Here is a 24,279-nt window from a genome sequence, read left to right as displayed (position 1 = left end):
GATTTAGATTTTAGGTTTTGTTAGATTTATTTTTCTCATAACAGCTAAAATAACTTAATATATGCCTTGTCTTCATATGATTTTTATCAATGAACTAGTGTTTTCTGACAGTGTCGACTGCAAAGATGAAGTTGACGATCGCCATATTTGTAGTGAACGCACCTAGAGAGAAATGCACAAAGACATAATCAGAGAGTAGCCTTTTTCTTTTTCGTTTTGAATTATTTCGTTTGAAGACATTTCAAGCTTTGTGTATTTGATGTATTTATCATGTCTGTGTGAGGCATACGCTGAGTTTCGTTAAGTTAGGAGGATGAGATGCGCTCCAGCTGACGTGCAATGCAAGTGACCTCACGGGCGCCTCTATGATTAGTGTCTGTTTGCTTCTCTTATTGAATCCAGACAATTGGGTGATGAAAAAATGATTAAAATTAAGATACAATTTATAGAAAACGAAATTCACTTAAAAAAAAGGTTTCTACTAAACAAAACTTAATGAAGTGGTCAAAATCATGTCTGACCCACTCCATATCCATCTCTCGATATAATGCATCTTATCTTACTCGTGCTGTTCACTTTTCATATTCAACATAGATTGAAAAAAAAAACATTATAATATTTTAACAAATATGATACTAAATGAGATTATTTAATGTCTACAACAGTAGGCCTATAGACTCTATTTGTACAAATTGCTGCACGTTAATGTAATTAAATGAAACCTTGTAACGAATTCACACTGTAGGGTAGACTGTATATAGTTGAGACACCTTAAAGAACTTGCGTTCCAGCAAGCACAAGTTGTGATTTTTGCTGTGCACTTGGTGTCAGCTGGGAAGGAAATATAGAGACCAGACCTCTTGGAACTTTAATTGAATACATAGCGTTGGTAAAGCATACTGAAATTACATCCCTACAAATGTATTAGGCCCTACTGAAAATAAATGTATCGAATTTAAGCAAAGTAGCCTAAATGTTAAGACTGTAAGCCCTTTGCTTTTTACGTAGCCTAAAGGACTCTTATAGCCGACTTTGGGTTAATTTAATTTGTAGAGGATTTTTTAACTCAAACATTAACACTGAAATAAATTAAACTAAATTATTGTAATTTTTGGCACACCACGACGAGTGGCGCTATGCATTGTTCTAAAGCCAGGTTTTATTCTGGCATGTTGAATTAGTGTTCGACAAACGCGGCGGCGCGTTCATTTGAATGAAGAGCGTTTCTCGCTCGTGTGAGCGAACACACACTGGAACGTTAGGCCGTATCGCAACGAGTGAATAGTGGCCGAGTGGTTGAACGTACGTTACGATCATTTAGATGACACGGGTTCGAATCCCGAACTAACTTGGACTACTGGTGTTTTTATATTAGCCTATTAATGCATTTTATAGTCTATTGTTGATGCAGAGAGATTTGTCTTCTAAAACATTTTTTTTTTGCCTATTTACAAAATAAAATCGCCATGCATTTCCATTTTACACTAAGGAACAAATATTATACAATGACTTTACTTCTGTAGCCTATAATACTTCATATATATGACGTTTAAACGACAAACAATAAAATCAGAACCAGTATTTGCGTTCATGGTTCCAGTGGCAGTAATGCATCCACGGCTTTTCAAAATGTCTCAAAGCGTTTTGAGATTGTTTTGAATTAAATATTGAAGTTTATAATTTGTTTGGCACGACGAGTGGCAAACTCTTTGTTTTGTTTTGCAAACTCAGCTAGCCTGTGGGGGGTTTGGAGAAGGCAATACTTTGCTTTATCGTGGGGGTGCAGGACAGAGGTGTTAATGTTCCGTCTTTCATATGGAGAGTGTCGGAGCCAGCCTGATGAGGCAAAGGCAAAATTCTTTTAAGGATTAATCTCAAAATCTCCAAAAGTCCATAGCCTATGTACAGTAGGCCCTATATCTTATTAAATTATATATTGTAGTTTTATTGATTGTATAGGTTTTCCACAAACAATTTAAATTTAGCAGATACAGAGCTCTTTTATTGGCGACCCACCTCGTTTTATTGTGAGGTGAATTCAGCAAGGCATGTTGTATCTTTGAAGGAACAAAAGCTATTTGTTACAGTTTTTTCTTTCGTGATTTGTGTGGATGACACACAGCGACATATACAGTATTATCAGCTGTATGGTGTTTTTTTACGCTGAAATGCTTAATTTCGAGAAAGACCCGCCGCGCGCAGTGAGGGAGACCAAACTTACAAAAAAAATATCCAGCGCGAGAGAGGCAAAGAAAAACGCCTGTTCTTAATTTATGTTGCTTTGAACTTTTTCCGTTTTGTACCGTTTTAATTTTTTAATTTAGCTGCAATTTCTTTGACAATAGAAATTTAAAATGTTGCAAGAATAGGCCTAAGATTCTGTGTTTCTTATTTTGCATCACAAAGGGAATAAACTCTATCGATGCAACCCTGTTTAAATAAATAAACTGTCCCGACACTTTATTCATATCTTAAAATGTGCGATGGGTTTTCAAACTTAATTAATTTTATTTTTCTTTTACATTTTCATTGTTTATTTTTTAATTGAAAGCAATACTGTATTGAAAGTATTTTTCTGATTTGTTCGATCTGTTTTGAAAAATGTCTTCCGTTGATATGGCCGGGTATCACTGTCAGTCATCTCAATCTCGTGAATGATTCACACACACACAAAAAAATTATTTAGCAGATTAAAGACGAATCATCTTCATTTTCTGGTGCAATCGGCTGACAGTCTTCCTTCATCAGATGTGTCGTCTTTGCAGCGGGAATGTAGCAAATTTATGTTGTAATGTACAATTGATAATTAAACAAGATGATTGACTTTAATAAACAGATGCATATTTAAGCATCAAGAACGGAAAAACATAAACACTGTCGGCTACACTGAGATTCGATCTCAGATCGTTTGAAGCTCCGAGAGGCTATTGATAATGCTTTGACCACAGAGCTACCGTCTGAATCGCCAACGTCTACTATTTTCTCTGTTTTAAAAGTTTGTAACATGTAAGGCTATTTAGTTCTGAATATAACAAAGAATGCTTAAACCGACTACATCGGTTAGGAGCTGCAAGTCCTGAAAATGTTTTAATTTCACGGTAAATTATTTTAAGTTATTTCACTGTTATGTTTCAGTTAATAAATCTACAAACACATTAAAATAACACGAAGAAAATGACAAGTAACCTATTGACATAGCCTTTCTAAATTATAGAAAAACTGGGCACACAATGTTAACGTGTGTCTACTTTGTTTAAATTTAATGAATTTGAATTCGTTTAACCACAATATTTATCTTGAATTTATCTGTGACCTCAGCTCAAATTACTGCCGCGGCAGATTACGTCATAAAGAGAATAAACTGACACTTTTCAAAGTCTGTGATTACAGCGCCACTCAGCGGTAAAAGGCAGCAAATACACATCCCAATTTTGCCGCCGCGGGAACGGCGGCGGTAAAAGTCTCATTCTGGTTGACCACCATCTGTATATAAAAGTCAGACATGAAGAGTATAACTGTGATGTAAAGACTTGAATCAATTCTGTTCTTGAAATGTAATGATGTAATGATGTTTGATCAAGAAATTAGAAGACAAGGGTAAATTTTCCTTTAATACGTTTATCAGAGAATGATAAAGAGGAGGAATTGTTTTGGAAAATTCAGTATTTCTTATAATCATTTGTTTTTAAACTGTTTAATCATATGTTTCTGTGAGGTTTTCTAGCAGCTGGGAAGCGAGAGGCAATTTAGGTCATAGATGAAGGCCTTTGGGTGTCTCAGGGACAAAGAACAGTGTGACCTGTACCAGGGGGGGTAGAAACCAGTCCGAACTAGCTGAAGATAGGGGGGTATCTTTCTGGAAATTTACAAGAAACCTGGAAGGAGGAGTTTTTTGCCAAGAAATTGTATAAAATGTCTATGTTTTATGGTGTCTAATAGGTATTCTGTTTCAAAGCTGGGTAGCTGCGGCTTTTGTGAAAAGAATCCTCATTGAAATAAACCTTTTCTCTTTATTACAGTTTTGCCTCTTGAAAGTTCTTACACCATTGATGCTGTTTGTTATTAACTTCTCAAAATTGCCATTACACATGTTATATTGCTCAATTGATGTTTTATTGTAACAGTTGGGATACGGTACAGATAATGGTATTTATGTAGTTTAACAAAATAAATTATGCACAGAAAATTAAAATACATAAAAAATAATTGTGCACTGGCTCACCTGTTGCATGTGAATCATTAAGCAACATAAAATACATTTTAAATAAAAATCTACATGGGTAGGCTTAGCCTGCAATATTAAGCCTACATATAATAATCTATCTGGTAAACTACTTGTATGAAAAACTTGAAACATTAGCAGCAGCACTTACAATCCCCCTTGGTCTGAGAAAGGTAACAGTAAGATTACTAGACTTGGAAACTTCAAATATAGAACTGAACACAACTAAAATCATCCCTGAGGAAGGTTACAGTAAAATTAGAGGGCGTCCCTTGTTTACACTGTCAGTGAAATGTGACCAAATTCCGATTTTTTGCTCACATGTGACACAGATCCGATATGTTTATGACAGTGTAAACAGGAAAAAAACGCATGCATTCGGATATATCGAGATCGGTTTCAGGCCTCATTCGTATGTGGAAATACATCGGATATGTGCCAATGTGACTGTCAGATTGATTTTCTGAGGCATTAGGCGACGTTTCCACGGTTTAATGACGAGAGAAACCCACGCGCATCTGCAAAGGGACGGATGACCCGACGAAACATTGTGTCGTTGTAGGAGAGGAAAGTGGACAAACGTTGACACAACATATTGTTGTACACAACAAAATTTCGGACCCACTGCTCCTCGTTAAAGACAAAATATTAAAAGCCAGTATGCTCCCACCAGTCCTGAGATCTCTCTCACACACATTAACTTAAGCATATGCGCAATGATGGCACTTTTCGTCCTCCTTCGCCTCAAATTTGAAATGCTCCCACACTCCACTCTGTTTTGACCCCCTCATGTTTGGTTTCTTTTTTACCGCCTCAGGTTTGTGTCGGGTCTCTTGCCGCCCGTGAGAATCTCGTGTCACGTTCGCAATGTTCAATTAGCCGACAATTAATTTAATTGAGTAAATTCTTGTCGACAATTAATCGATAATCGATTAACCGTTTACATCCCTAATATCAATACACCAAATTTGCCACGCCTGTCAAAATTCTTTAGTAAACCCAAATGAGAAGCACAATTATTATCATTTAATAATCAATGATTTCAGAGAAAACAAAAACACTTACTCTTAGTAGTTAGGGCATCTGACAATGCATCAGTCTGATCGTTTATATCTTGGACACTTCTGCAGATGTGATCCCAGTGTCTCTTCATCTCCTCCACAAGAATAGCCTCTTCTTCCTCAAGTCTCTGTACTTGCATCAGCTTGTCAAATACCTTTTTTTTCATGGCCAGTGAAGCATCATCAACTGAAATTGAAAATGAACTCGGTATGTAACAAGCCAAAAAAAAAAGGTATCATGCACTTTTTTTACAAGTTTATCAATTAAATAAAGATTTTACATAAATTAAGGTCATACCCATTTCCCATGGCCAGATAGGCGTTTCCGCAGCAAGCAAGTCATCCGCGGAATTCAAAGTTTTGGTACTTGTTGGAAGAGAATTGTAGTGGGATATTGCATCGGACAACTTCTTCTTCTCTTCGACAATCCGTCGTCGGACTTTGTGCCGCTGCTTGTTGCGATCTGGATCATATACAACAAAAGAAAAATTGACAGAGCTAGTGATTATAACATCCCCTTTAAAAGCAATTATGATGATCTAAATAAGAAACAACGGATTAGGGATGTGACGAGACACTTATCTCACGAGATGAGACACGAGATTGGGTTCACGAGAACAAGACAAGATTTTTGCACAATATTTTATTGAAATCCTCAGTGACCAAATTCATGACTGGAAAAATAGTCTGCAGGTGCATTTTGAATTGTTTTAACTGATAATCTTCTAATGAATGTCATTTCAAGACATAAAACAAGACATTTCCTCCGCAATCGTCATGCAATCAGTAAACTGTGATTCCTGTTGCACTATTATGGCTCGTTTCCACTGAGCGGTACGATATGTTACAGTACAGTACGGGTCGGTAAACCATGAATCATCTAGCGTTTCCACTGCCAACAGTCGCCTTACGCATGGTGTAGCCTATGCCGAAAAGAAGCGATCAGCTTAATTTTCGCGTGAAGAAGAAAGCGACAAACAACATTGGATGACATACAGCAGATCTTGTTTTTGCTTCTCGGCCTGTTTTTCAACGTTTCTCAATAGCAAGTACTCATATTTCAGACTTGCCAAGTCCGACTCAGGAGAATGACTCCCGAGGATGCGAGTCCGGTAATTCTGCGTCACTCAGCTCGCTCTGCTACTCCGGTTATCTCTGTATGTATATTTTATGCAACAATAAAATGAAATGTTATAAAACACCACAATGCCTCTTTTCGTTTTCATTTAAAGGAACACTTTGACTTTTTGGGACTTTAGCTTATTCACCGTATCCCCCAGAGAAGTCCATACATAACCTTTTCATATCCGTGTGTGCTTTCAAGTCTGTTTGACGCACCCACCGCTAGCCTATCTTAGCACAAAGACTGGATGTAAATGGCTACAGCTAGCATACTAATCCCAATAAGTGACAAAATAACCCCAACATTTTCCTATTTACATGTTGTGATTTGTATAGTCACAGTGTGTACAAATAACAAGGTCACAAGAGACACAGCCATTTTTTAAACGTTTAAATACTTGGAACTATTTTCTCAGAAGGCGAAGCACTGCTACTTGGGCGGAGTGATTAGCGCAGCACCCGAGAACAAGACAAGATTAAAGCTGCAAGCAGCGATGAAAAGGGCCCTCGCACCCGTGCCACCGCCACCTGGCGCCTTTAGGAAAACAGAGCACGGTGGGCAGTATGCAAATAGGAGGACTATGTCAAAGTAATTTGTATTTGCCACACTTCCTTGTCAAAGTAATTTGTATTTGCCACACTTCCTGCTACCAGCAGGTGGCGCTATTGCTATAACCGAATATGAGCATGGTCATGTGTTCAGGACAGGACTCTTATCAAACATGTGAAGTTTGGGGCAGATTGGACATTGAATGCCTGAGTTACTGCAGGCTGTCTGTGGTTGCCTAGCAACATCGGAACTGCAAGCAATATAGGCCTTTTCAGAATGTTTGTAAACAATAGGCACCGAGATACTTCCGGGTGGCAGAACGCGAGCGGCTTCCACTGACTAACTGAAGAGATCCAGCCGGCGACTGCAACAGTTTCCTACTTATGTTGTTTTTCAACGGCTCTGAGTGGACGTCGTGTCGTCAAAAGTAGGAAATCTTAACGATCCCCTAAATTACATGATTCATCCAACGTTTACATTTCTGCTTCAACTCTGCTTCGTGTATTCTCAATCTACATCTACAAAATCACAGCAGAGCATTTATCTTCAGCCGGAGAAATTTGAGACGAATATTAGTAAACTTGTCTCTTTTGAAGATCAGACTCATTGCCAGTCACTGCCTGAAGTAAACAATATTAACCAACTGAGACTCACGCAATTGTCACTTTTCACACGCTCTAACGCCACACATCCATTTTCTCACGCAACTTACCGAAATGTACGTTATATTCCTCATAATATCGACCAATCAGTGTTTTTCAACCGTGCAAAGGTAAATATAACAGCTGGAGAACAATTATGTCACATAACATTTACCTCAGGAAAGCCATTTAATGACCACGATAGGCTATAGCACGTTATTTTGGCCAGAGATAGAGTATTTAGTTTTTTTATGTGCAATTATGTGTAGGCCTACTATATTACATATTTATTATATTTTTTACTTATATCATTAAACACAGTTGTTATTATGATTTAAAAAACACATTATATTTAATTTTTTTATTTTATTACATTTTTACTGTCGATGGTGGGTTTCCCTTCCATGCAATTTACTAGCGTTGCCATAGGAACGCTTCAGCTTTTGCCACCCGGAAGAACGTCTATTACTGTTGTGACGTCGTGGTGAATTGTCGTATTAACAGAGAACTTATCTGATCATGCATAAATCACCAAAAGGCCACCAAAAGGCCGCGACAGCCTTCGACGAAAACTCAAGATCTTCGCAATTTAACGTCACAAAGGTCTTAAGATTACACTCACTAAATTTGAAGAGGATCAGATCAAAACTGTAGGAGGAGTTTGTTAAAGTACAACATCAGGAAATGGCAAAAACTGCCCAAAATCTGAGAGGAAGTTCAAAATAGCTGACTTCCTGTTGTGTTTAGGGCTATGCTCCAAGAGACTTTTTTGTAGGTATTGGGTCATTACATGTATGTACCAAATTTCATACCTGTACGTGAAACCTAGAGCCGGAGCAAAATGTGGGGGCAATAATTTACCGAATTTGCCCCCCCCCCCAATTTTGAAAACCATATCAGACGTAAAGTTTCACCACTTCTGAAGCGTGTGCAAAGTTTCATGAGTTTTCAAGCACGTTAAGGCCCTTTAAAAAGCGTTTCACTTTGGAGAAGAAGAAGAAGCGGAAGAATAATAATAATAAACGGAGCAGAAACAATAGGGTCCTCTCACCATCGGTGCTCAGGCCCTAATAATAAACGGAGCAAAAACAATAGGCTCCTCTCACCATCGGTGCTCGGGCCCTAATAAAAGAGAACTAGAAATGGAAGAGAGGGAGCGGGAAAAAACAAAACAAACGTGTGGGTTATGTTATCGGAGTAGGACACGCATGCGTTGCCTGGGTGCGATTACCAAAGTGATGGAGAAATTGAGCTCTACTGCATGGTTCGCCTGCCTGGTGCAACACAATCCAGCCTGGTTCGTTCTAGTGATGGGTCGTTCGCGAATAAGCCGGATCTAAGAGCCGGCTCTTTTAGGTGAACGTCGGGAGCTGGCTCGCATATCTGAAGAGCCGACTCTATTTTTAAAAATATAGCCTATAGAAATTAAATCATTATGTAGGCTAATAATTAAATAATGAATGATTTTAATTGTATTTAAAATAATTTACTAATTCAAAGGCCTAAAGGCGCACACACATTTGTTTCGACTGTGATCAGCCTCACATTCTGTTCTTGTCAATCATACACGCGATATCAACCAATTAAACTGCATGGAGGGAGGGCCGAGCCAACTCACACGCACACACACTAGAGATGCGGATAAACCGCAGATCGGGTGGATGACGTGACAAAAAATTATATTTTAATTAAATTCGGGCGGGTGGCGGTTGAACCAATCAAATGAAAAAAGTTTGCCACTTAGCAAACCTGCAAGCTATGAGCCCAGCTGTCAGTAGCCTACTATTGGAGGAGGGCTAAACGTCTCGTAGATGAAACTGCCTGGGTTATTTTGTTATTTTGTTTCGATATTAGTTATAGCCTATTTTAAAACAGCCAATCGTGGCCTACCACTCGTGGAATAGGCATTTAAAAGAGAGACAGATTATGGTCTGATATGACACAGAAATGACATCGGGCAATTGCAGCGCAAGATGTTCAGAAGAACGCAAGAGCTAAACGTCTACAAGCTCAATAACATCCACATAAAAAAAAAAGGAAGGTAAGAAAAATAGTCAATCATAACTTTGCCTATTAATAAGATGTGCAAGGAAAGCAGACAAGATTTCGGGGTTGTTATGGACAATTAAAAATGTGAATATTCACGTTGCACAGTTGTGTGGTGGACTTTCAGCGAGTTATATATTTTTTAAAGAGCCGTTTGTGAGTCAAAAGAGCCGGCTCTTTTCAGTGAGCTGAGTCAAACGAGCCGGCTCACGAAAAAGAGCCGGAATGCCCATCTTATTTCGCCTACCTCAGCAGACCCCCACCTGCTGTTAGCATCCCATTGACTCCCATTCATTTTGGCGTCACTTTGACAGCGAATAACTTCACATCTGAGGTGTTTAAAGACTCCATTTGTCCATTATTTATTTCTAAAGAAAAACGAAAATGTATGCAAGGCTTCATTACCTTGTAGCTTCCGTTATGGCCCCGTAGAAGCAATTTTTGTAAAAATAGGCTAACGATTGTGTCATAACCACGCGACTCTCTGTCGCACAGTAGAGAATTACCGTATGGACAGGAGGAGAAGCTCGCGTGCAATCGGGGGGACGTGGAGGCAAAATGACAAAATAATTCATCAGAATACTTAGCAAAAGTTTCTCCTGCTCCAAGCTCATGGACACCTCCTACTCACACTCTCCGTCTCTGCAAGTTTCGGAAGGGAATGATTCAGATTTCTCTTGGTACAGCTACTAGAAGACAGACGGGTTGCTCATGTCACATCTACGTCGTCAAGCTCAGTTTGAGTCTGCGCAGTACGCTCGACCCCCAGGAAGAAAGAGTTTCTAATTGACTTCACTTTGTCTCCGTTGAATCCAATGGGGTCGCTGTGTCCATTTCTTTTACTGTCTATGCTCACGCCAAGTATCCAAACTTTTTCCCTTTCCGCCACAGAGCTGGTAAGTCCCGCCCCTTCCACTAACCCCACTGGACCTCTAGGTTGAAAAATCGTCAATGCAAGTGAATGGGAGAAAATGCCATCCAGCACAGTAGGTGGCGATAATGCTCCTTAGGAGTTAATCGCCAGTAAACAAGAAGAAGAAGAAGAAGAATGGGAGAAAATAATTATTTTCTGGTCCCGTTTGAATTGTGCCATGAATGTGAACATATGTTGTCTGTGAATTTTTTATATAATTTTTCGTGCAAAGAATGCTACAATTTAGCGGGTAGAAGTTTGATACGGTTAGACTTTGTGTGAGAGCACTTTGTGGACTACAAATCTTCGCTGCTTTCGACGCGTTTGAAACGTCACCACCACTCGCACACGGACACTAGCTCACGGATCCCGCTAAACATGGCTGTGTCTTTGGTGCACTTCACCGCCTTCTTTCAGGGAGAGGACAAAATCGTTGAGGTTGGCGAAAACCACGGGTAAGTCAACTTTATGGGGTGACGTCACATAGGCGACATGTAGTCTTTCTCGTTATGTCTTTTCCACAACTGCTAGCCGAAGAATCATACCATATACTGTCAAACTCGTAACATGAAATGATGTTTTATTAACAAGGTTCGTGAGGAGCAGGTGCAGATAATTAACCCAATTAGCACAAGTGGAGATCAATCAGTAATCAACTCAGGACAATATAAATAACAGCAGAACCCACCTCTGTTCCTTGACAGTTTATTCAGCATATTTGTTCACACTTTGTGCTATCATGTCGCAACACCAGCTCTTCCCATCTGACGATGAGTCTAACTTCTCCCCGGGTCATCAGCCGCAATTTGCCGATCCTAGGACCACTCCTTATCCGCCCGACATCACAACTGGGCCCCAGGCTTCTTCGCGAGGCCGCCGGCCTGCTCGAACAGCCACACACTCGCTAGACGCCGAGGCCAGCCCTCGTCTCCACCAGCGAGACTTCAAAATTCCTCCCCGGCGTTTTCAATCGTTCGGCTGTCCCAACAATTCCACCTTAGGAAGTGGACAGTCATAGGATTGAGGCAAGCGCTGATAAATTCGGATGTTCAGTTCTCGCGAAGGATGAAGCGTATCATTGCAATCAGCCAACCTCTCTCCGAAGTCCACGCTAGGGCTGTGCGGTGAAGGAATTTCCCTTGCGGTCATTTTGAGTGGCTCAATAGCGCGGTATTATCGCCATTTATTTATTTAGATATATTTATATTTATTTGTCGCTATAAATAGGTTTTACCATGTGATCAGCATGCAAAAACGAGTAGCCTACATTTTCAGTAACCGAAACTAAACAGTGTCTCTGCGCATTGAAGGCTGTCAATCAGGCTGTCAATGGACTGTCTTTGAGTGAATCATTAAATAGTTCATTCAACGAACACGTTCAAAAATGCTGATTATTTTAAAGATAGTAATGAAACAAGTTGTTAAGCTCTACTTTTCAAGGCTGAGCTGACCAGCAACGCGTTGCATGGGTAACGCTGAAGCTGACACTTAAATGGCATTGTTTCAATGCGTGACTCACTGCTTTTTGATTCCCGCGGCTTCCTCGCGCTGTGGAATGCCGACCAGCGCTGTCGCTGATGCCATTCATGGTAAATCCCCTTAAATGTTAAGAGGATGACACGACAAATATTTCGCTTTCCTTGGACACGGAAAGCTTTTCACGCATATGACTTGACTTGACCTCAAAGACAGACGCAGGTAATCGCTCACGCTCAGTCGATCTCTCTCCTTCACTGTCTGTTAAGTCTTAAAGAGCAAATCAACGAAGCCTCAGTACAAATCACCATGATGGCCTTCAGCAAGCTTGGGCCGCGCCCAGTTTCCTCCACTGTCAGACCTCACCATAAATAACAAGGTGCCTAAATTTATTAAAAGCTTGACTTTTACCATAAGCCGTCTATTTTGAACTTCACTAAATTAACTTCCCAGACAGTCAAATTGTTCTAAACGCGAACTGTTATCTTTGCTCGGCCACTTAAACTTCAGACGTGCATTATTCTGCAAGGATTTCATCTCTCACCTCCTTTTACTTGCGTCTTGATTAACGCACCCACTTCTCCTCCGCTCCCACTGGAGCTCTGTTTCTCTGGCTATTTTCTCCACTGCCACAGCAGTGATGTCTCCTCTGCTCCCACTGGAGCTCTGTTTCTCTGGCTATTTTCTCCACTGCCACAGCAGTGATGTCTCCTCCGCTCCCACTGGAGCTCTCCCGGCTGGGCTTCCAAAATTTGTCACTCCGTCGTCGACTGATAGGATCCACCTGCCCGAAGCCGTGAGCTGCTCCTGTCGGAAGCTATATGGGCCCTCTCGGTCGGCCGTCTTTTGATCTCACTGCTCTCTCCCCCCCATTCCCAAATCTTGCTGCTCATTTGTCAGCCAGTAGGCCCGTCCGCCTAGCGCAGTGAGCTGCTCCCGCCAGAGGCAACACAAGCCCTCCTGGTCAGGCGGCATAAATTATGCTGTTTCTCATTCATCGGCAGGTATGGCTCGCCCGTCCAACGTTGTGAGCTGCTCCCGTCAAGAAACAACGCGAGCCTGCCCCGACTGGTTGTTCCAAATTACGTCTGCTCCCCACTCCTGAGCCAGCAGGCCCTCAAGCAACCAGGCTTATGCGTTTTGGGGGGCTTTTTACTCTGCCGGCTGTCCTTTGCTCTTTTTGCTTTTTTGGGGGAGTACTCTGGGTTCGGGCAGAAATTCCGAGCTTGGAGCCTTCCACCCGGACAGCACGCCAAATACGCATAACCTTTACCGTAATAATTATATGTAGATGTGAACTCGTGAAATTATGTTTTATTAACAAGGTTCGGGAGGAGCAGGTGCAGATAATTAACCCAATTAGCACAAGTGGAGATCAATCAGTAATCAACTCAGGACAATATAAATAACAGCAGAACCCACCTCTGTTCCTTGACAGTTTATTCAGCATCCCACCTCCACCCCATCTCCTCACTTTTAGTTCCATCTACTCTTACCAACGGGGGGAGTACTCTGGGTTCGGGCAGAAATTCCGAGCTCGGAGCCCTCCACCCGGACAGCACGCCAAATACGCATAACCTTTACCGTAATAATTATATGTAGATGTGAACTCGTGAAAAATTATATAAAAAATTCACAGACAACATATGTTCACATTCATGGCACAATTCAAACGGGACCAGAAAATAATTATTTTCTCCCATTCACTTGCATTGACGATTTTTCAACCTAGAGGTCCACTTGGGGTTTTACGGATGGGCGGGACTTACCAGCTCTATACTTCCCTGGATTTGCGGCCGCTACACAGACTGCTTCACGCAGCCACCACACACTCATACACGCTCATTGCACACGCACACCTATACACAAACACTCGGTTGGATTATTTATTTTTCTTTGTGTTTTTTTACATTTATTTTCTTTCGGTTGAAAATTGAACACGAGAAACTGAGTTTGAAAAAAAAAACAATATAGACAATAGAACCATGTGACACATTACTTTGCAATATATGTTGAAGATCAATGAAAATCAAAATTTTCCATTACAATTTACAAGTAGGTTTTAAAAAATATTTCCCAGCAAAGAGAAAAATGTTTCTGAATGTCATGTGACTGGGTTATAAGTGAAAACTTCAATAGGCCTAGGCCTACAGTTAGGCCTATTTGAAAATATAACATTTCAATACAGTTAAAGGCTTTATTTACATTAATACAAACATTTCAACTGGAAACCTTCAGAAGACCCGACAGCTTCAACGTCTGGTCAACGTTCGGTATCAGTTCTTGCTTAAAGTCCCAGACTCTTTTGTCTACAAACAGTTGGTCTTTGGTAAGACGGCCCTGCAGTGGGACTCTCACATGAACAATCCTACATACATTAAACGGTACATGGTAATGACCTCCAATTTCTTTCAAAGTGGAATGCACTGAGGTTTGCTGCACCTTCCTTGGGTTGACAATCATCTTTGTTGGATTGTAAATGTTCTTTCGATTAGGTTCTCTGTAAATGTGCTCCATTATATTGACACCAGGAATATTATTCCATTCTGCTCGTTTGAACTTCCCACTGTCCTCAAACTGTGTTTTGGGGAATATGTGGTTCTCTATGAGGAACACCCCAACATTGGGATGAGCAGACTGAAGATCCTCCATAAGAGATGGTAAATTGGTGTGTTTGTACGGCATGATGATCTCATCAATATCGTTCAGGAGAATGTACCTGGATTGATACATGTGCCTGTAAATGCACTCGTTGAGTGTTACTAACTGACCATAATAATGGACATCGCCCTTGTGCTTCTTGATGTTCCAGCCCGAGGACGGGTGTAGAAACTTGTCGATATGCCATGAAACAATCTCCAATATCCCCTCTGTTTCATAATGTTTTAAGAGCTTTTCCAGGTCTGGTCCACATTTTGTTTTATAGATGACCACATGCTGTACACCCAAAAGCTTGTACATCTCCATAGTTTGAGCAAACTGCAATACATTGTTGTAGTCACCAAAAAGGTTGGAGATGCAAATCGTGAAGTTAAACTTGAAAGTCTCTCTTGCCTTATTTCGAATTGGCAGATACTCCATCTTGGGGTCAACTGAATCTTTCTTGTCAGTTGTTATGAGGACGTGTGTTGCACTTTGCATGTGTTTACCTTTACAAATCACATCTGAGGCACCATACGGAAAGCTAAAATGGTCTGTGTGTATCTGGACATCTGCCTGAACAGTTCTGCAGTCATGTTCAGTGCTGCAGTAAACACAGTAAAGTGGCTGAAGACTGTTTCTGTTGATTATGCTGATGACTCGAATGACCCCGTCCAGTCTGTGGTCGATAAATGCAGACACCATTAAATGCTTTGAGCCACTGATGGGCGTAATCGAATTTGAAGCCTCCGGGATTTTTAGTTTATTTATTGTTGGAGGAGTGTAGTGTATGTAATTTGTAGGACTGTCCATGTACACCAAAACCAGCATGCCAAAAACAGTTACAATAAATGATAATGAAAGAAGTGCCTTAAATCTGTATTTTTCCATCTGTAGAAAAAAGCAAAGAAATTAGTCAAAAACAATGCAAAATGTTAAAAACAAACAAACAAACAAAAACTCTTAAGTTACTGCTGATTTGCAGCAGGAGAATCAAAATGGGGCGTCAATGAAACAACATCCATTTTAAGTTTTATTTTCACCAAAAATGACCATCTTATTAATTTCATAGGTGCATCAGACTGGTTTCTTAACTTAAATACATGAAGAATATGAATAAACAAAGGTATAAAGACATGCACGTGTTTCCTTGTTGAATTCAACTCTCTTATTTCATCCCTCAGACTAATAAACAACAAAAAAGCACAACATTTATGATGCGACAATTTTAAGATGAAATAAAAGCTTGGGATTTCACTTTTTTTTTTATGGGTCATCAAACTGGATTTTCGTGTTCAAACAACTGAACTAACCACTATTATGAGATGAAAGTATGTAGTGTACGACGTCATGGTCTTGCACTATCAACAAGTGCAACAAAATAAATCTCACATAAAACAACTGATGAAGACTGATGATAAACAACAAAGAATAACTTCCTGAAGACACTGTTCTCTCATTATGGATTCTACAGTGGTTTATGTCACTGTTACTTCTACTGAAGGCTATTCAAGAGGAAGGAATGCATTTTTGAAGAAGAAGAAGAAAAAGAAAGAAATTTAGATAATTTTGAGTTAAAAAATGTGTAGGTGGTTTAACTGTCTGTAAACTATTGCAAAATAAATGTAAAGCATTGTTGTTGTCATGTGACAAGAAAACCACAAGGCTGAGAAGAAAGACAAGTTTTGTACAGATCAGACAGAATAGTAATCTGGAAATCCAGAGTTCTCACGAAAGCACAAGTTGAATTTGCTCAGCGAGTTTAGATTTCGAGTTTAGAATAAGTTTTATTTTCACCAAAAATGACCATATTGTTCATTTCATAGGTGCATCAGATTGGTTTCTTAACTTAAATACACAAATAATATGAATAAACAAAGGTATAATGACAATGTGTTTCCTTGTTGAATTCAACTCTCTTATTTCATCCCTCAGACTAATAAACAACAAAAAAAGCACAACATTTATGATGCTTTATGACAATTTCAAGATTAATTAAAAGCTTGGGATTTCACTTCTTTTCTTTTCATGTGTCATCAAACCGGATTTTCATGTTCAAACACAACTGAACTAACCACTCTTATGAGATGAAAGTATGTAGTGTACGACGTCATGGTCTTGCACTATCAACAATAAACAAGTACAACAAAATAAATCTATTATAAATCAAAATAAATTCAAGAGGTAGGAATTATTATTTTTTATTTGTTTGAAGAAAAAAAGAAAGAAATTTTGATCATTTCGAGTTAAAAAATGTGTAGGTGGTTTGCAAAAAATATTTAAAGCATTTTTGTTGTCATGTGACAAGAAAACCACAAGGCTGAGAAGAAAGACAAGTTTTGTACAGATCATATAGAATAGTACCCTCGAAATCCTTAATAATCATCTCAAAATTCAACTCTAACTCAAGTATTTTTTACTTGATGGTGAATGACACATTTTAGCTTCATTCATTTTATATATATAAAAAAAATTTTAAACGTTAGTTTAAAAAAATGCACAAAACCAAAAATGAATACAAACAGTACATTTACAAGTAGATTTTTAAAAATATTTCCCAGCAACACTTTACAATAAGGTTTCTATGTAATATGAACAACTAACGATAAACAACACTTCCACGTCATTTATTAATCTTAGTTAATGTTAATCTCAACATTAACTACAAGTGTTTTAAAAATCAAACATTTTATGTAACATTAATACACTGGCAGCAAGAAAAGTTAATAAATGCTGTAAAAATAGTTTGTTCGATGTTATAGTTCATGTTTCCCGATTCATTTATTATGAGACCTTATTGTGTTGCCGAATTCTCTTAAAAACATTAATTACAAAAATTATTTGTCATTAATCAAAATATATTTATATAGGCTAGACTAAGCCTATACATAAAAAATAAACAGTGTTCAAAACGTATCATTACGCTGTAGGCTAAACATTAGTTGCATCCTTAATCTAAGTTTTGTTTGACTTGCCTCACCGAAGTCAACAAAATTATCCCTGGTGATTATAATTACTCATAAATGAAAAATGAAAAATAGACGAAATAGTAACAGCCTACCTTTACGATATGGAAACGTTGTCGTGTAGCCAGTGATGTGGTGTAGGCTATTCTGATGAGGTACGAAAAATGAACAAACAAAATTCGGTAGGCTACAACAAGATGGAAAAACGAAACAGGTTCCTGAGTTAAAGATCGTAATTTGAAGCCAAAGAGCCTTCGGCAATCTGTGACTCATTAATTTGATGCAACAGCCCTTTAGTTCACTACTGATTGAAAAGTAGCCTAGGCTACACGATGCACATTGAAGCACTTGTAGGCAAAATTCGCTAAATACAAATGGCATACGTCGCTAACATTACACGCACACTTATAATATCTGCAAACAATAGCCTACCTGTAACTGCGTGCTACTTTTAAAACGTTACATTATTCCCCTACAGATCTGGCTGAAGTCCAAGTACTAAGAGACGGTGCAGCGGTGAAGTTCTGTCTGACTGTTCAGGATGAGATGCGCCCACCTTCCCCAAATAGTAGCCTATACTGAGGACAGTGCAGCTCTTCAATGCTACGCCCATGCAGTTTTACGCACCTGTTGATCCTGATGCGTCAGGAGGAGGCTGTAGGCTACAACCGACACGAATTGAGGTAGCCTATGTTAAATAATTAACTTGTTGTTTAGCAATGATACAACATTTATTATTTATAAACGATTAGCTAAGGGTAGATATCAATTCATTTCTATATATCAATAGATGGTTCTATTATTTATTTCGAGAGACAATAAAAGTAGGCTAACCTACTTGACGGTCAGGTTGAGAATTCTGTCTGTCTCAAAGTTAGCTAACCATGTAGGTTTAGCTGCCCCTTCTATTCTCTTTACCCGCTCTGTCTCACTCACTTTCAAAAATATTTATTATATTTTTTATTTTATTTTGTTGTCTGTCTTTAGTTTGCGTGAGATGGCCTCTTCTGTTAAGACCCTGTTTGCTCCTTGCATTAAAACTTACTCCACATGGTTTCTGGAGCAACATTATAGTAGATATGGGAACTTGTTTTTTTGGTCCCATATGGTTTGAATGTAGGCCTACACTGTAGACTTTGGTTTGAGTTTCTTATAAATAAGATGATCAAATTATTTAATTTATATCTTAATATATATATTTTTAAAATAGCTTAATGATCTGGACTAAAATGTATATGCAGTGCACTTGTCTTAATGTGAGTTTTATCGTACTTTGATCGCACACCTCTAAAGGTTTGTTTGCTTTAGCTCCTTAAGGTAATGAAAATCTCTCTCTCTCTCTCTCTCTCTCTAAACTTGTATAAACCACAAACACCCACTCTTTGTTTTAACTGCATTCCAAACCAATAGCTTGTATAGTAAATAAACAAATTCCAGAGACATACATGGACATGTTTTTAATGTAATTTTCAATTTCCTCTACACAGTCCATCAACAGTGGCCAAAATAAATCTAAGTGGCTTGACACTTTTTCCAAGTGTTCCACAAAGACAGTGCCTGTGCTGTTGTACATTCAAGATCAGGAGCAAGTTGATGCAATACACACTCCCCTGACATCAGTTCTGGGCAGCACCTACAGTACACACACCCACAGTGACAAGATCAAGTAAGTCTCGTGTGTTAGCTGTGCTCTGCCATCGTGTCAGATTCACATTTTTATGTGTCACGTTTTTAATGTCAAATAGTTTATCCATAATGTGAGACCATTTCTCTAAAAATAATAGTTGTTTTTTTTGGTTAATATAGGATATGCCTGATGAAGGTCATGAGACCGAAACGTTGCTAATAAAATTGAGATACTTGTTTGCAAGTACTGATAGTGTGCGGGATTTCCTTGTTTTTTTGTGGTTAATATTCACCTTATTTTCGAACGCGAAAGTAAATATGGGTCCAGTATCCGGTTTTTGTGCGGCACTTCCGTTTCCTCGCTTCCCTGGGCTAACTAACGATATCAATAGCAAAGGATTATGCAGAATTGACAGAAAAATGTTACACATAAGCAGATGAATACAACAAATAACTAAAGCCCCGCCTCACCCAGTTCGGGTACCGGACCTGGTTGAAAACACTCATGTATCTAGCTGGCAGAGTGCCAAAACTTCGCCGGCGCCTTCAGCACAGCCCTAAACACGGTCGAGCCAACGCTGGACTAATATATCTATGGAGGTATTTTGTCATGTCAAATGTATTAATAATGCCATCAGAATGCAACCAAAGCACAGGATAGCAAAAAAGTAGATGGCTATAAATAAAATAAACGCCATGATCATGCCATTATGCCATGATGACTAGATTCTATACGGTTACTATAATGATTTTGTTTCTCCTTAGAGTTTTTATTGAGACTTAATAGCCCAGCCACTTTTCTGGTATCGGGTGGTCTTCTGTAGGTCTTGTGTTCATGAAATGAAAAGAACAAACATACGGCCGTTTTGGTGGTTTCTTCAAATGTACAGCTTTTAACCACAGGCAAAGGGATTCCTCAGGCCGGTGTTACGGATCAACTGGGGATCATGTTAACTGGGGACGCGCGCGTGCACGCAGATAGTTTTACCTGGATTTCCAGCAGATGTTGAACAGTTCTCTCTTCTCGCAGTGGATCTGACACCTGTGAGATCAAAGATGGATATCGCGGGATTCACCGGATTCACGCTTGTGCACAGTGTTGCTAATAAACTGGATAGAATTTAAGTTCTGTTGCTTTTATGAAAATAAATAGAATGAACAAGACACCCAAAGTAGCCTACTTATTTAATTCCATTCCAAATACATGTTTATCAGTCTTTTTTTCTTTAATACAGACTTGTTTTTTTTTTAAATAAAAAATACATTGCATAACCCATAGAGATCGCACTGTTAGTTAGTTTGGGAATATTCACACATAATTTATACACATAAAACATGATATCAGAGTTTTAAAATCAAACATTTTAAAAGAGAACAAATACATCACGGTTGTTTAAACCAATTAATGAGCATTAAGCTGTGTCGTCAGCAAGTCGTTTCCCATCATGCTTTTGATCAGCGCAGTCGGTGGAGAGCAACTGCGCGCGACAGCAGAATCCGACAGGTGCGCCTTGCGCTCGCGAGAGATTTTTGACATACGTCAGCATGACATCAGAGCAAGGCGGACCGCACTCGGACACATTTCTAACCGGCATGCATCTCGCGCTGATCACCGGTGATCGATTCTGCGCAGATTTTGCTCATCTCAAACAAGCCTATTGCATAGGCTGCCTGCGGGACACGCGCGTCACAGATAGGTTTGTGCCGCGCAGAAAACGCGTGCATGCTAGAAGTAGAATCGACGCCTATTTTTCACGCGACACGCAAGCGTTTTGGAAGCGTTTCCAGGCAAAATAGAATAAGAAAATTTATTTGTATGTCATTTTGAGATGAACATATTAATAAATGACATTTTGATGTTTGAAAGTTTAGGTTTTGACAAATGCAGATATAAATGCAATTAAAAAAAATATATTATTTTGATTTTCTAATATTGCACCTGTCAATAGGCTACAGAACGGAATATTCTGTAACCTATTTTGCCGTCAATACTGTCGACGTTGTCTTTGCTGCTATATATTTATGTTTAATATAGGCCTTCCACAACTCTCTCCCCATATGTCGAATATATCACCAATGAGGCTTATGTATGTCACCTAGCAGCAGCAGCTCCGCGTCAGACACATTTCTGGTGTGCGGAGACATAGAGAACGCCACGCAACAGAAACGCCAAGTAAATCTTTCTTTTGTCCCAGTTATTATGACAACCTCTAACTGCACAAACAATCCCGGTCTTCCTCGAAGCCATAACGATGAGTTAGTTGTTATGAATACTTATCTGATTAACCGCTACGGTGAAAAGTGAGTTAGCTCGCCAGTGACCGGAAGTGCCTGACCGGAAGTCTCGCACAAAATACCGTCAACTGGCTGCGTCCGTATTTCCGTTAAAAATAAGGTGAATAGAAAAGGCACTTTAGATTTTGTTGTAAAAAACTAAACATGCAAAATGATGCTTGGCCTATTTGGGGTGTGATCAATCTCAATTCTTTCTCTGGTGGTCCATCATCTGTGCCCTGGCTTTTGTGGGACATTTGTCCATCTTGGAGGCTGAGGAGAAATTTCCGCAAGGACCTGTCATTGACATATGGTGCTGCAAGGATCCTGTAAAGGACAAAAAAAAAAAGGTCAAACACGACATCATGGCATTACACTATCCAACTTTTGCTTATTTTTAAAACTTTTTTTAGCACTGAGCTTTGACAGGAGGATAGAAAAACAGTTAAAGAAGAGTAGCAAGCCATAGGGGAGTCATCTACGTAAGTCATCCTAATTCATAAATGGTGTTAATAAATAACTTTTTTTGTGAACAACAATATTGTCTGTTTCTTCTAAATGGCCCTTGAAATTTTAGAAAAGGGATCAAATGTGTTTGTCTTCATAAAATGTAGGACACCATTCTGTAGCTGTAGTGCCAATGGTGACCAATAGTAAATAGTACAGCAGATATTTAATCGAGGATCCATATGATTATACGGTATGTCTATTGGGCTAAATATGGTTAATATCTAAATGTAACTTTATATAAATTCACAACAACATATATCACTCAGTCTCCTATATAAAAACCTACGGTGAATATAACTATTCTACAGAAGGTCATATGTCAAGTCAAGTCATCTTCATTTATATAGCGCTTTTAACAATGTAGATTGTTTCAAAGCAGCTTTACAGAGATAAGCGTATAATTTAAGGTAACAGAGATTGTTTTGGCTTTATAGCGGTTCTTTAATAAAGTTATTTTCCAGCTAAAGTTAGTTTTGATTGATTTGCTTCCGTCACAACGATCATTTGTTATTAAATTAGGGGCCGCTAAGACGACACCATTCTCTCTACACAGACTTTAAACGCGAACCTGTGAGAAACGCTGATGGCGTTCACATGCGCATTTAGAATTGGTTCTATAGTTATGTGTGTTTGAATATGTGTACGCAGGTTTGGAATTCCCTACAAGCCAAGCCTAAACAAAGTACTTGTCTTTCCTTATAAATTTTGATAAAGAATTTTATTTTATTTTGTCACTTCGGGGTAGGAACGTGAAACGAATTTTCCCGACAACGCCGGTTTTTACTTATCTGTAGAGTGGTAAAGGGATCCTCCATAGGGAGAGACTAGTTGGCACTTCAGCACTGTGGTGTCATTGGGTCCAGGCGAAAGTCCTTCATCAGATCTGGGTACGGCCTGGATCCGGCAGGCTACGGGAAAACCTCGGGATAAACACAGACACTAAAATTAGCGTAGATGCCATTCTTCTCATGATGTAACGAGTACATCAGGATTTATGGGAAGTGTTCCCGGTTCCGGCTGACCTAATCTATGCAGCCTAACATTACAGAATTATAGAAGTCTATAATGTATTATGTGAATGCTAGGTCAAAGAGATGTGTCTTTAATCTGGCTTTGAACTGACAGAGTGTGTCTGCTTCCCGGACAGTGTTAGGAAGACTGTTCCAAAATTTTGGTGCTAAATAGGAAAAGGATCTACCGCCAGCAGTCGATTTTGATATTCTAGGTATTATTAACTGGCCGGAATTTTGAGATCGCAATAGACGTGAAGGACTATAATGCGTTAAGAGCTCGCTCAATTACTGCGAAGCTAAACCATTTAGTGCTTTGTAAGTAATCAGCAATATTTTAAAATGTATGCAATGTTTAATAGGCAGCCAATGCAGTGTTGACAGAACCGGGCTAATATGGTCATACTTCCTGGTTCTGGTAAGAACTCGAGCTGCTGCGTTTTTGGACCAGCTGTAGTTTGTTTATTAAGCGTGCAGGGCAACCACCCAGTAGAGCATTACAATAATCTAGCCTTGAGGTCATGAACGCATGAACTAATGAAAGATTGGTATCAAAGAGCACACCCAGGTTCCTAACTGACGACGAAGACATAACAGAGCAGCCATCAAGTGTTAGACAGTATTCTAGGTTATTACGTGAGGAAGTTTTTTGTCCAATAATTAGAATCTCTGTTTTTTCAGAATTTAGAAGTAGGAAATTAGGAGTCATCCAATTTTTTATATCAGCTATGCATTCCGTTAATTTTGTGAATTGATAAGTTTCGTTAGGTTTTGAAGAAATATACAGCTGAGTATCGTCAGCATAACAGTGGAAGCTAATTCCATGTTTCCTAATGATATCTCCTAATGATAGCATGTACAGAGTGAACAGCAGCGGTCCTAGTACTGAGCCTTGTGGTACGCCATACTGAACTTGTGATCGATGAGACATCTCTTCATTTACTGCTACAAACTGATAACAGTCAGATAAGTATGATTTAAACCATGCTAGTGCAATTCCACTAATGCCAACATAATGTTCGAATCTATTTAAAAGAATGTTGTGGTCAATGGTGTCAAATGCAGCACTAAGATCGAGTAACACTAATAGAGAGATACAACCACGATCGGATGATAAGAGCAAATCATTTGTGACTCTAACAAGAGCCGTCTCGGTACTATGGTACGGTCTAAATCCGGACTGGAAATCCTCGCAGATATCATTTCTTTCAATAAAGGAACA

General features: G+C 39.2%; 1 protein-coding gene across 5 annotated transcripts in view; it reads right to left on the bottom strand.

Annotated features, from left to right (window-relative positions):
* The window catches only part of LOC308704436 (uncharacterized protein), a gene marked incomplete at its 3' end in the record, with an annotated part of 29,530 nt that extends 11,247 nt beyond the window's left edge, over positions 1–18,283 (bottom strand). The window contains exons 1-4 of one of the 5 annotated variants that reach the window (XM_081388728.1): positions 18,070–18,231; positions 17,733–17,784; positions 5,582–5,746; positions 5,288–5,470 (exon numbers count right to left, since the gene is read on the bottom strand). In XM_081388728.1, the coding sequence (XP_081244854.1) occupies positions 5,288–5,470; positions 5,582–5,585 (187 nt within the window). In that variant the 5' untranslated portion in view covers positions 5,586–5,746; positions 17,733–17,784; positions 18,070–18,231. Of the gene's footprint in view, positions 1–5,287; positions 5,471–5,581; positions 5,747–14,251; positions 15,563–17,732; positions 17,825–18,069 lie in introns of those variants that run through there. The other 4 variants (XM_081388726.1, XM_081388727.1, XM_081388724.1 and 1 more) reach the window with 4 other exon arrangements.
* Positions 18,284–24,279: the final 5,996 nt, after the last annotated feature.

This window comes from Scardinius erythrophthalmus (assembly GCF_964197995.2).
Source record: "Scardinius erythrophthalmus genome assembly, chromosome: 16".
NCBI lineage: Eukaryota > Metazoa > Chordata > Actinopteri > Cypriniformes > Leuciscidae > Scardinius > Scardinius erythrophthalmus.
This window is presented reverse-complemented; position numbering and strand designations above follow the sequence as displayed.